The 14556-nt window shown below is 39.8% G+C and overlaps 1 protein-coding gene and 1 long non-coding RNA gene across 3 annotated transcripts in view; both read right to left on the reverse strand.

Annotated features, from left to right (window-relative positions):
• The window catches only part of LOC5502925 (chromodomain-helicase-DNA-binding protein 1-like), a 29453-nt gene that overhangs the window by 4731 nt on the left and 10166 nt on the right, over positions 1-14556 (reverse strand). Inside the window, exons 22-27 of one of the 2 annotated variants that reach the window (XM_048726742.1) lie at positions 4425-4511; positions 2628-2677; positions 2128-2214; positions 1396-1475; positions 583-785; positions 22-188 (exon numbers count right to left, since the gene is read on the reverse strand). In XM_048726742.1, the coding sequence (XP_048582699.1) occupies positions 37-188; positions 583-785; positions 1396-1475; positions 2128-2214; positions 2628-2677; positions 4425-4511 (659 nt within the window). In that variant the 3' untranslated portion in view covers positions 22-36. Of the gene's footprint in view, positions 1-21; positions 189-582; positions 786-1395; positions 1476-2127; positions 2215-2627; positions 2678-4424; positions 4512-14556 lie in introns of those variants that run through there. The other variant, XM_032371227.2, reaches the window with a different exon arrangement.
• LOC125561916 lies at positions 6877-8128 on the reverse strand. The gene is made up of 2 exons (XR_007307606.1): positions 7455-8128; positions 6877-6958 (listed from the first exon to the last, which is right to left on the reverse strand). It is a non-coding gene; the product is annotated as an uncharacterized LOC125561916 (long non-coding RNA).

Consider the following 14556-nt stretch of genomic DNA (forward strand, 5'->3'; position numbering starts at 1 on the left):
ACATAGAATAGGCCGCCCTGACCCCAGAACCCATAGTCATCTGACAACACAAGCGAACAGGTATCGATTAGAATGACATAGAATAGGCCGCCCTGACCCCAGTACCCATTCATCTGACAACACAAGCGAACAGGTATCGATGAGAATGACATCGAATAGGCCGCCCTGACCCCAGAACCCATAGTCATCTGACAACACAAGCGAACAGGTATCGATTAGAATAACATTGAATAGGCCGCCCTGACCCCAGAACCCATTCATCTGACAACACAAGCGAACAGGTATCGATTAGAATGACATTGAATAGGCCGCCCTGACCCCAGTACCCATTCATCTGACAACACAAGCGAACAGGTAACGACTAGAATAACATAGAATAGGCCGCCCTGACCCTAGAGTCATCTGAAAACACAAGCGAACAGGTATCGATTAGAATAACATAGAATCGACCGCCCTGACTCCAGTACCCAGAGTAATCTAGACAGACGAACGATAATCGATCATAATGACTATCATATTAAATGAATATTGTATATACAGGACTCATTATGCTGCTATATGTAACTACAGATCTGTACTCACCTACACAGTGGACGATTACAGCCTCGTTCCCGCGTGTGTTTATGGGTTGTGTGACGTCACCGCGCACATACTGAATATCTCTGCAGTTAGAATCCTCCCCTTCTGACGTCACAGAGTCTTCATCGGACCCAGACTCCTCGTCCGTGTTATCGTCACGGTTGACTCGCTTAGACGTGTAGCCATTGTCACGCCACAACTTCTCCCTGTAGTTAAGATCCAGTCTAGGTTTGTATCCAACTATTATTAACAAGTAACGCAACAGCAAAAATTGTGCAGCACATTTCCACTACGTTTATTATACATTGAAACTCTCTTTATCAAGACAAGCAACTTTTCTATGATATAGTAACACAGCTGCCATTACTAAGAACCACAAAACCAACAACCAGGTAACGCCACTTCCATTACAAAGTAACGAAACTCCCATCATCGAGTAACAGACTAACATTACCAAGTAACATAACTGCCATCACAGAGTAACGCAACTCCCATCACCGAGTAACAGACTACCATTACCGAGGAACGCAGCTCTCATCAATAAGTAACGCAACTCTCATTAGCGAGAAGCACAGCCCCCATTACCAATTAACATAACTACCATCACAGAGTAACGCAACTACCATAACCAAATAATAACACAACTACCATTACCGGGTTACGTAACTTCTATTAATAACGCAACTATTATTTCTAAGTAACGCAGCTCTCATAACTAAATAACTCATTTACCAAGCAACTCCTTAACTCCTCTTACCAAATAATGCAACTCCCTCAACACTCATCTTCTAATGCGCTAGTTTGTTTTTTACTTACAGCTTTTTCATTCTTTTTTGCTCCCTCCTCTCTTCTGCTTCCTCCTTCAACTTGGCTCTCTTTGCAGCGGCTTCCTGTCTCTGTATGAAACAAAACAACATTAAGGTCGAAATGCTAAAATAGCGAATGCCAATCACTCGGGTGTAAGTATTGGTATTAATTATATATATACTGAGAAATACTCACTGAAAACATATTCAGTAAATTTTTGTTCTTTCACTGGTCTCAGCAAATGAGAGGCGCGAACGTTTTTTTCACCGTGAAGAAACGATATGTTTTCACTGCACTTGAAACGCATCAACGAGTGCATAAAAATCGTACAAGCATTTTCCATTTAGTATTTTATTTATTTCATGGATGTCGAGATTTTAGAGATTAAAAAGTGCACTACTTTTGTAACATGAGCTATCAGTCTCGTGCGTGACATTAGCGAGACAGATTCATTTCTATGTAAGTTTCTGTCTGTCTTCAACTGAACCGTCGAACAGCACAAACCTCGGAGCCTCTGCAGCCAAGTCTAATAAAATGTTATGTAATAAGCTTGTTATAAATTTCTCAGTATGTATATATAAAAACAAAATACAGCATGGAAAGTGCTTTGTACAGTTTTGATTTACTCGTTGTTTTGTATCAAAAAATACGCTGCGCTCAAACGTTCGTTTTTTGATACTGCACAACTCGTGAATAAAAACCGTGCGTGCGCACTTTCCATGTAGTATTATCTATATATACCTTTATTCGCCGTTGCTCAAGTTCCTCTGGAGTGAGGACTTTTCTTTTCCTGCTGGTCAAGTCCCCCAGTACGGAGGCAGTAGGACACTGTGACAGAGAGATAAATAGACTGAAAACATAAGTAAAACGTTTTGCCCGAGGAAACAGAAAGCTGTTCAAGAAAAAAAGGTTTGCCTTGGATATACAATGATCACCCAGAGAATTCAGGAAAACACGAAGATTTACCAAGAAAAAACGAAGGTTTGTCAAGGAAATCACAAGGCTCACCCAGAGAGGGGTTACCCGGCCAGGGAAACTCAGGGTTCACTCAGCAAAACATAAGGTTTACCAGGAAAATAAAGTATTTGTCTAGGTAAACAACAGCAACAAAATACATAAAAACAAACGTTCTAAAGAATTGATATGAATGTTGAAATTCAAAATAGAAAAAGGGTATTAAAAGTGTACAAGAAAATATCTTGGCGGAAAAAATGAAAAACATCAGGACTAATAAGTATCACCTTATCACTGCGCAACGTCCTTTCGGCCTTTTGAACTTCATCTAGCACATCTAAAAAACAGTAGCAAGTAACAGGTATGTTAATAGAGATTACAGTGAGGACGTGATGATAGTGATGGTAGTTGTGCAGTGTGTTGTCAGTCAGGTGTCATATAATCATATGATAGACCGTTTAACGATGCTGCGCGCGTACCCAAAATGACACAAACTGGCGGGCAACAGCTGATCTAAAATGGTGTACGAAGTAGAGTATACAAACAAAGCTATAGAAAATGTTCCTACTGTTGCCAGAATGCTTCTTTCGCGGAATTTTAGAGTCACACTCCCCTTCGTCTGCATTTTGGATCAGCCGTGGCCCGCCAATCTGCAATCTCGTTCCAAGAGCCCATGTACCTTTGTGCTAGCGGCAAGGTACAAGGCTCTGGGATAATCAATTTGTTCACCAACAGAATCTGTTGGTTCCGGTTTTACTGCGCATGTCCAAACAAAATAGCGACCGGAAAGAACAAGAGTTGATCGCTTTCAATGATCTATCTAATTCGATCAAATTAGGAAAAGTCAAAGATTTTACGCTGAAAGAAATTAAATCCCAGATTTTGAAGTCAGTCATCGTTTATAGAAAGGATGATTTTGGTGTATTTGTTGGAAACCGGTAGTGGTAAAGCATTCTTAATTCACGAAGTCCTTGGATTCGCATACGATTTGTTTGTGTCTCAAGGAGAGCGCAAATCCAGCTCAATTATTTTACTGAATTCGCCCTTAAATGCCTCAATAGAGGACCATGCATGTGAGGATTCCATCGCTTCACGATGTAAATAATACATTTGCCCGCATCGAAGTAGTCGTTAACGGACGGGGATTTTGATTATATTGCCTTCGCGTTGTCTCTTGTCGAAAAGCCGACACATACCGCAGAACTCTTTCAGAGTTATTCCGCCGAGAACATGATCGGCATATATATTACGACTTCGCACGCTTCTACATTTCCCGTTATTTCCCATGGGCTTTTCACAAGGCTTCCCTCTATTTTGTAAGACCCAAAAAGCTACAATTGATTATTGTAAGGTACTTTAAAGTTTGTAGCATCAATAATAAAATTTGGTTTTAAATGTATACGCTGGTTCGTGGGACTTTTCTCTGCAATTATATTCTCAAAACAGGTCTTGCTAGTAATGACAGAATGTGTGACAGGCGACGTGAAGCTTTTCCATTGTTCTATTCACTTCCGTTTTATTTGCGCATGCTCACTGAAGCAAGCTCGAGAGCCAATAAGAATCGCCATAGGAGTTGATTATCCCAGAGCCTTGAACCTTGCCGCTGGCACAAAGGTACGTGGGCTCTGGGAACGAGATTAGCCAATCTGTGGCATTTTGGATGCGCGCGCAACATCGTGAAAACGGTCTATTGTTGGCTATAGAAATGGTAATGATGGGAAAAATAACACTTGGTGTTGGTGGTTGGTGTTACCGTTGGCATAGTTGTGGTGGTGGTAGTGATGACGGTTGAAGTGGCTAACGAGGGTTGGTGGAGGTTGTAATGGTGGCCATGGTGAAGATGATAGTGATAGTTAACAAAGTTTCGTCATAGCGGATGTAATGATGGGGACATAGGTGGTGATGGTGATACTTGATGATAATGTTTATGGTGGTTTATCGTGATTTTAAATCACGTGCGTCCAGGCACTTGAGTCAAGCTCAAACAATTATTAACTTATCTAAATTATACCGCTATTGGACGAAATCCAATACCACACGATAGTTGTAGCCATGACGGTAGTGGTGGTGATGATACTATATACCTGCAACCATCTTGTCGAAAGCTGCCACGTCCTCGTCACTAGCCCCCTTGGAGTAATCACGTCCCTCGTAGACGTACATGCTGGTAACTAAACATGGCAAAAAAAAGAGTTAAAAAATACACGGAATTTTTATAGCGGAGCCAGCTCCATAGGTATAGAAATATGGTATAGCTATGCGACTTGGTTTTTGTGGTCATCGCGCGGGTACCCTTGTGTCACAATCCAGTAAATCATGCAACTCCCAGGCCCCACTCGGTCTTACGTTTTTACGTGTTTTTTTTTTACCGCGTCAGTTCGCATGTTCACGGAAATAGAAAATAGTATTTAATGAGAATATATGCGTGTTCAAATGGGCTGTTTGTGGTCTAGGGTCGAACAAGTCTTTGAGGAAGCGTTTGTCTGACGAAACTGTGAAGTTTAGAAGCCTACGTACGAACCGATAGTAAAATCTACCCGTGTGTTTGTGAATCCGCTCGTTTCGTTGTTTCAATTGTAGCAGCAGCTAAAAGGATGACTTATAGAGGCTCTACACTGCTATTCTCACCAAGATGTCACGAAGAAAAACCGATGCAGGAAGGTAAAGTTATCATATTATTATTTAACAAGAGAATTTCTCATCAGCAACAAGAAAACACAAACCATGAAGGATACTTTTTATTTACAATAATCAGATAATTAAATAGAACATATATAAATTAAATGAGCAGTTTCTGTATAAAAATATTTTTCTATCACTTCTCTATAAAAATCTATATTGAAATTTTCTTTGTCTGTTTTTGTTTGGTAAAAATTAATTTGTTTTGTGTGTCTTTTATACCAAGCTGTTTTATGAGATAAAAAGTGCTTGCCTAGGTACATGCTAAAGTATTGACATGATATAGCTGGTATAGCTATAAAATGACTAGGCATTCCTTTTTTTTTCAGGGGAATAAAGCAAGGACTAAAGTGTACCCAGAGTCATTATGTAGCTGGTTGAAATGAAGGCATAGATGAACAGGAACAGCATTAGTAAATAAATGGTTTTCATATTCCTTTCTTGTTTAGTATAATTATATTCAATCAACTCACATTCTTTCCCTATAGCCAACATAACATTCTCTTGCTGTGTTGATACGTCCCTAAAATCTGAATGAATAAGAGCCTTAACTGTCAACAAAATAATTTATCGTATACTTATCATATACAAGTTACTTACTGTATTTAACATTATTGCAAATTAACCAAACTGATTGTATTTTTCTCAGTTTTGACACATGAATGCTGGCAAAACTGTCATTAGCAAATTTAGATAGTCTTTTTTTCTTGTAATTGTCTTATGGATTTGCTCAATGGCTTGGCCCTCTTCATGTCTGATTAGCTTTTACTTATTCATGAAGAGAGCTCAACAGAGTAACTCATATGTAATAATGACAGGCGAAAGGGGTTGGAATATTTAAATGTAGTTCAAAAGATTGTCTGTTGTTATTAAGATGAAAAATTGATTTTAATACAGGATCTAAGCAAAGGGATGATGTATACATGAAAAGGATTTGATTTATCAAAGATTTGCAGATTGGTATCCAATGAACATAGTAATTGGTAAAAATGTATAAAAAGGATTAGGATACTTTATATGAGGTGATGTAGAATTGAGGATCACATATTCTACAGTAGGGGGTGGAAAGTTTTTAACCTAGGTGTTGTGGGGTATGTAATTTTGGGCTCTCTAGGCCCCATAGTATGATTATAGTTTTGCAAAGAGAGCTAAAGAGTCTAGAAAAAGCTAAAAATGTCAGCACTTTTTGCATCTATAATCATACTACTTCGACTATTACCAATTGCAACCAGCCACCCACTGCGAAACAGTACAGTACAGTTACTAATAAGAAATATGTCATTAATTTTGACTTGGACTGTAACTCAGATTTTGTTGTTTATCTAATTACTTGCTCTATGTGTAGCAAGCAATATGTAGGGTCTACTATCAATAGTTTTAGGAAGCGTTTTAATAATCATAAAAGTAGGTTAAATAAGCACCCTAGTTTACCGGTTAGTGAAAGAGTTAAGGATGACCTTATCTATCAACATTTTCATTGCGACAATCATTTAGGTCTTAATAATGTATGGTACAACTTATAGATAAGTGTTACTCTGAGGCTCAGCTTAGGGAAAGGGAAGGCCAGTGGGCTTATCGGCTTAAGTCTATCTACCCGCGGGGTCTTAATAGTGATGACTTTTTTTGTAGTAGGAACCCACGTAGAGAAGTGTAAATTCTTTTTATCCATAGCGCGCGCTATTCTAGAAAATGCGCGTTTTTGTCAGTTGTAATGTTTTTGCGTCTCGCGCCACTATTCTGATGTAAATAAGCTTGTTACGATTCACCTTCTTCAGTCTGCCCTGAAGAAGTCTTATTAAAGACGAAAATTTGCCAGAGTCGATTTCCAGTTTTTGTTGTATTGTATTCATTGTTCTGGTACGAGATCGCGACAGTTTGGGCTTTTTGATTCTATTTGTTGATTATTCAGATGTCACCATGACTTGCTTCTTGGGTATAGCTAGGATGAAATCATATAATTGGTTAGAAATTATATAATAGATTCAACATGCAAGTTTGGGCCCCAATTCATTCAGACAGAGATTTAATAAACTGTTTAGTTAACTTTACTAGAATACAAATAATGGACTGATTCCAACGATAAAAAAAAACACTACCATTTATTACATATTTATACTTAAATTCCAACTTATAGTAGCTTGTAAATAAAATTAAAACTTCACACACCACAAAACAATCTTGTCCGAGCTCGAGGCGATGTAAAAATAAAAACAAACAAGAGGAAAGCAAGATTTGATCTACAAACAACGTCTTTTCTATAGAAGGCCTGCATTACTTCTATCGGCAGTAATGTGGACAAAGTCAAGATGCATTTTCTAGAAAAACAGGGTTTCCCCGCCACTTTAAGTGCCTATAAGCTTATGATGACCAATTTAAATCCTGTTTTCTGAGTTTTAAAGCTATGAAAAGTAAATTTTAGGTATAAAAAAACTCACCTTTTGTCGAGGTTTGGAATCGTTGTTTTCCGATCATGCGTTTGCTCCTTTTTTGCATAAATCACGTTGGTTTCGTAGCTTTAGTTCAACTGAATTTCTTTTTTTTACACATTCTATCGGACTAGAAGGTAGAGTTGGCATTTTTATACACCAGGAAGCGCTTTGAAACCTCTCCCCTCTGTGTTTTGTACTTGACTCGGGCCGCCATCTTGAATTTGATCCTCACTCCACGGCGGTTGATTGACGAATGAGCCGATGCTTCCAATGGAAGCACCCTTTTATACCGCGCCTTCGTGTTTAAATATTGTATATAATATTTTTAAATATTCAAAATAAATTCGTGTGAAATAAGAACTGAAAACAAGCAAGTCAAAAACTTACGAAACCCATATCTTATTAAATTTCAAGACCGGAATTGCATGTTTGGATTGCGTGATGTGTTGTGTGACATTCTATATAACGCAATACAGTTCGCGACTACAATGATCTATGACGTAAAGGATTTTTGAAGATTCGTTTCTTAATAAATTCAAATTGATAAATGAGTAACAATGTTTTTGTTATTTCTACAAGTGATATATCATAAAAATACAAAAGAACATTCGCGATTTTGTCATCAAATTAAACCATTGTTCACATGTAATTACTAGCGATAATTGATCGGTAACGAAGCCCCGACTACAAACTCTTCGGGGAAAGCTCATTGCTGCGTTCAAGTGTTTTATTTGCATTGAAAACTGTTCCATTTGCTCAGAGCTTCCACTGAATCACCACAAACGAGTCCCCTGTACGTGCTACGGCGGCTTAGTGATGTGAAAACTTCTGGAGACAGTCGACATTTCATGTCTAACTAAGGTAAAATTATCGAAGTGGCAAGAAGTTCTTAGCTTTTGCGCACGCGCCGTGGAAACGTATCAAATCACTCTGCGCACGCTTATTGGAAACAATTGGGCTCTTGTATGAGTTTGAACATTACGTTTAATTTTTTAATAAATAACGCATTGTTTTCAACAGACGTTGAAGACAACTTAATTAAGACAGCTGCCGAATTGGGCCGCTTTCAGATGTATTTTGGATGGTTGATCAACTACGTTAGAATTAAACCCCAAAAATGTCAATATTGTTTGAAATATTTGGCCCTTTGGTATTATTAACGTACCCGCCAACTTTATACTTGATAGAATCTTTAATATAAAAAATAGAGACATCAAGAGAATTTATATGAGTAAGTACGCAGCTGCTTTGTCTCATATTATCTTTGTTCTACAAAGGAGTTCTTTTGTCTCTATTCTTCTCGTTCTTTGTGTCGAGGTGCGGATATTGTTCATTTGCTCAATCAAATTGCAGCGTGTAAGAGCTGCGTACTGACCCATTTATCTAGCTAGCCTTGTAAGAATCAGCGCGCAACCCAGCCTCTGGTCTTTCATTGATGCATCCATTTAGAACTCGGTCGCATATAAAATACTAGAGGAGTTGGGATACTTCTGTTTGTACTCTTGTTAGCTGTTTTATTTTGCAGGCTTCGGGAATAATTCTTTGAGAATAACAAAAATCGATTCTCTAGTGGGAAATCGATAAAGTCACGAATCGTTCGTTATATTCGAAGAACTATTCTAAACGAAGCGAGCCGTATTCGGTTAGAAAAAAAACTGAATACAAAGCCCTCATCCTGTGTCATACGACTAACAAATACATACGCATTGCTTTTTGTTCCATAACGCATGCGCAGTTTGTCTAAGGCACGTAAACTCCGGTAGTATAAAAGACAGCGATCCCACATGGAAATCAACTTCAATTCAGCTAGTTTATAAATATTTTTGCATAGGAGGGCTGTTAAGGTCCGGAAGGTTGAGGGTTATCATTCTTCCAATTGAACTCACCCCTCTTCCACCAACTTGACCTTTTGATACAAAATGATTAAACGAAAGCAGTTTTTCTTAAAAAAGGCTAATCACGCCGCAATTTTATGCTCCCATTCAATGGCAAGTCACAAATAGCATCCATTTCCATCGGCTAATCCAAGAAAAAAAAAACAAGGTATTTTCAATCAAATATCGTCAATAACATATCAAAATTCATTCGTAGATTGTTATTTTGAAGTTTGCTTGCGAATTTACTGCTGTTATTTTCAGTGATAAACGATAACAAATGAGCGGTAGGTCAACATTCTAGGGGTCAACCATCTCGCTCACTCAGGGGGGGACTTTTTTGTTGAGCAGGATTTTTTTTTCACGCAACACGCTTTCAGGATGCGAGATTGTTGTAGTTCCACCAAAAGTTTGAAGGTCGGCCCCTAAATCAGTGGAATGCACTTTTAAGCTTATCTAGCACTAATAAACTCTAATGTCTTTGCTCTCTCTGTTGTGCTGGCTTGACTATAACACTTTGACTACTACACTTTGTTTCAGGGGTTTATAGGCAGTGACCATAGGTCCGGCAGTCCGAAATAGTGCTTTATTTCTCGGTGAAATCAACTTATGTCTATTGCAAAACAAGCTTTATTTGATAGGAATATTCGAGCGTTTTTTAAAATATTTTTATTGTTTTTTTTTTTGCGTTTTGATAAACGCAACCACTTTGTTTTCATAAATAGAAAAGTTAAGAGTTAAGATAACTCTCAATGTTTTCGTAAAGTAAAACTTCGAGCCCTCTTGTCAAGTTAGACTTATTTTTAAGAATCATTAAATTAATCATTAATTAGACGTCACTAGTATAAACGCGAGGGATAACCACAGCATAACAGTATAAGGAAACACAGCCGGACCTTAGACAAAGGAAGCTCTTCACATATATATTTATTACTATCTTGTAGTAGCTTACCATGTGGGAGCAATAGGATGTGTTAATGACAAGCGCGGAAAAGTGACGTAATAGGTGTTCGTCACAATAAAACCCACATTCTTTTTAGCCTTGAATGTGTGTATGTCAAGCAGTTTCGAGCTAAAAATGGTCTTAAACACGTTTTAATTACTGACCAAAACACGGTATAGATGGTATTCTGTGCTTTATCATCTTTCGAAAGACATGAGGCAATGCTAACACATCAATCCAGTCCGGGCAATGGGAGAAATACATTTTCAGTCCATTGTCAATTTGTTTTTATTTTGTTAATAGCGACATGGGTATGTTCTTTTCATGTTTCTAAACTATATTTCAGGCCGAACTTTTTTATACACCAAAAGACAGCTTTTTATGTAAAAGAAACGAAAAGTGAACAAAACCGAGCTACGACATAAATAATGATAGGTGACCGTAGGGGACTTGCGCTAAGAGATCACGTGACCTTTCTGGTGGCAAATTAAAAACAAAATAATCAAACAAACAAAAATTAGAAATTCATGCGCCCGTCATGACAAAGAACGAAGAAAGAATAAAATCTTTAAATGAAACCAAACCCCTTTAAAAAAAAAAGAATTCTGGCTTTTTTCGTAAACGCTGAATTACGTTGTTGCTGCAATTTTGCCGCTAAAAGGCTAAGCGCGCGCTAGTTTGCCACCCAAACAGTCACGTGGTCTCTTAGCGCAAGTCCCCTATTAAGAAACACCAAGAGAGCATGCTCTCTTGGTAACACTTCCATGCAAGAACTAAGCAACAAATAGGCCTGCTTTCCCACAAAGTATCCTTTTTGTACTAGACATGGGGTGGTAAGATTTTGAGTCATGTAGATGGGTACAATAGGTTTGGTTAATGTTCTGTGTTTCTTGGCGTCAATTCATACGAGGATAAGAGAAAGTGAAAACAAATTTAACATTGAGGTAAATTTGAGTTTATGTGAGTTTGTAAGTTATGTTAGTTTGTTCGGAAATTACTGTTTTCGGAGTTTCGAGATTCCTGAGTAATTCCCTTATAAATTCCTTAGCTAGCAGGCTATATCAATATAAGAACTGATGTTTTTTAAGCCAAGCTTAACAAATTCTAATATATAACTTATTAATATATCGTTGCTGATAATACCGCGAACATTACTTACAGGCGCTTACCCAGGATTGGCGGGGGGGGGGGGGGGGGGGGGGCAGTGATAATTATCATACGGGAAAAACATAGTATTTGACGCACCCCTCTGTGCACGTGTCTGACTACAATTTGTTCGCAATCTTTAAGCTAGCTAGTCCATTTCGTTTGATTTCAGACATGGACGACGACATATTTGACAACCCTCTGCAGTTGGTTCGCGACCAGGTCGCGGCCATTCAATCCGGGGTGACGTCACGGCTCAATAAGGCATTAGCACCTGTACGAGCCTGGATCCGCGGTCACCCTGTCCTATCAAGCCTTATAGGCTTCATGCTGACGTCATGCATGGTGTTCATGGGGACCGTCGGCAGCATCGCCCTGCTCTGCGCCTCGCCATTCATCGTGGGGTGGCTAGCCATCGCAGGCCCGGGTCTCCTCGTGGGCGCGTGCGTGTTCGTGGGCGTCACGTGTTCAATCGTGGGAATTTGCGTGTGGTGTTATTTGTGCTACTGTTTTTATGTTGCCATCCGTAGACGAGTACGTCGCCTTCTGCACGCATTGCACAGCCGATTACTGAGCATCATGGCTGCCGCCCCATTCAAGCAAGCGAGCGTTGCTGTTGTGATAGTGCGCAACGAAGGAGCTGTTGCCGTAGGTACGCTGTGTCTGAGGACAGCAATCGAAAAGTCAGGAGTTTCGATTATCACATCATTAATTGGACGAGTCCGCGACGAGGGACTTGTTTCCATGGTGACATCTTGTTTATACTACATCATTGACAGGCTGAGGCAAAACACGCCTGTTGCTATGGTGATCGCGCCTCTAACAAACCTCATGGATCGACTCCGCGAGGAGGGACTTGTTTCCATGGTTACATCTTGTTTATACTACATCACTGACAGGCTGAGGCAAAACACGCCTGTTGCTATGGTGATCGCGCCTCTAACAAACCTCATGGATCGACTCCGCGACGAGGGACTTGTTTCCATGGTTACATCTTGTTTATACTACATCACTGACAGGCTGAGGCAAAACACGCTTGTTGCTATGGTAATCGCTCCTCTAACAAACCTTATAGATCGACTCCGCGACGAGGGACTTGTTTCCATGGTTACATCTTGTTTATACTACATCACTGACAGGCTGAGGCAAAACACGCCTGTTGCTATGGTAATCGCTCCTCTAACAAACCTTATAGATCGACTCCGCGACGAGGGACTTGTTTCCATGGTTACATCTTGTTTATACTACATCATTGAAAGGCTAAGGCAAAGCACGCCTGTTGCTATGGTAATCGCGCCTCTAACAAACCTCATAGATCGACTCCGCGACGAGGGACTTGTTTCCACGGTTACATCTTGTTTATACTATAACATTGACATGCTGAGGCAAAGCACACCTGTTGCTATGGTGACATCCATATTGACAAACATCACAGCTCGACTCCGCAATGAAGGACTTGTTTCCATGGTGACTTCTTGTCTATACTATACCATTGACAGGCTTAGGCAAAGCACGCCTGTTGCTGTGGTGATCTCGCTTTTAACAAATCTCAGAACGCGACTCCACGACGAGGGCGCCATTGCCATGGTTACGTCATTCTTTTGTGCTGCACTGGACAAGATCCGCAGAGGAGGGCTAATAACCATAGTAATGTCAACTGTCAAAGCCATTAGTCTGTACCCTTTCAGGCTTTTGACTTTTTGCCTCACTGCGTTATTTGGTGGGCCGAGTGCTCGAGTTTCCAGAATTGCAAGCAGAGCGCGGATAATCTCGATCGCTACGCTGCATCGCTCGTGGTTTTACTTCACACATCCGGCTGAGCACTTAAAGCGCTCCATAGATTTCCTACCCATCCATAGAGAATCCACCGATAAAGTCCGCAAGGTCATCGACACCGCCATTGCTTCAGCGCATAACGCATGGTTTTACTTCATACATCCGACTCAGCTCGTTAAACGCCTTATCAGTTTCCTACCCATCCATGACGAATCAACAGCTGCCGTACGCGAGGTCATCCAGACTGCCATGGCACCAGTCATCGACATGACCAACGCCGTCGCCATCGGGTTCGATGACACCGTGGAGTTGCTATCCAACGCGGTAAAGGCTGGGCACAAGCAAGCTAACGAGTTCGTAGACCTCCACGTGGTTGTTCCTCTAGAAGTCATGATCGTGAGGACGCGCCAGCAACTCTGGGAAGAGCCCTGCAGATACTTTCGGTCACTCGTTTACCAAGTGGAGCGTCTGCAACATGCTGGGTTGATGATGTAAATTTTCTCACTTCTATCTTTCAATCCTTTACAATTATTCACCATCTTTTTCAAACTTTCATCTTCCAATCCTGAACAATCTTTGTCCATCTTTTTTTTTTTAAATGTTATCTTTTCATCCTGTACAATTTTTCCCCAATATTTTCTAAATTTCTATCTTTCCAACCTGTACAATTTTTCTCTATCTTTTTCTTCACCTTTTTTTTATCTTTTTTTCTTTCCGTTTTCTCTTTCCCAACACCTAGTGCCTTTATCGCCAATATCATTTCTTCATCCTTATTTTCTTTTTCCTTTGTCTCCCTTGACGGGACTTTGTTTTTGCCCAGTTTCACTGATCTTTTATCGCTATATTCCTCTCTTCATCTCACCCTTCCATTCATACTTTCAGCCCGATCCTTTCCAAATTCTTCCTTCTCATCCTTTTCCTCCGGATCCTTTCCATACTCCATCTGTTTCACAATCCGCTTTCCTCATTTCCCGCCTCATTTTACTCTGGCTTGGTCGCCCGTCTTTTTTTCTCATCATCGAATAGATCTAATTGTGATTGCGGTTTGATAGGTAAGATTGTTATCGGTAAAGTGATATAGGGTTTGGTATTTCATTTTGGAGTTTTGAAGAACATCGCCTTAATAAGTGCATCTCAAGCCATTGATGTTTGCATCGCTGTCAGGCTTCGTATTGGAACTTATAACGAGGTTCAAGTAAAAAATGCGGGCAGTAAAAATGCATTATCTTTTTGTTTGCATATTTCGCAAAGGAGTAGAGTAATTAGATAATCCATCATTCTTTTACGAAATCGTCGTGTTTTGGGCGAATCACTTGAGTCATTTTTAGCTAATTTGGGTATTGGCGTAGCCGTTAAGATTAGAAAGAGG

Source organism: Nematostella vectensis, chromosome 4 (genome assembly GCF_932526225.1).
Source record: "Nematostella vectensis chromosome 4, jaNemVect1.1, whole genome shotgun sequence".
NCBI classification, from domain to species: domain Eukaryota; kingdom Metazoa; phylum Cnidaria; class Anthozoa; order Actiniaria; family Edwardsiidae; genus Nematostella; species Nematostella vectensis.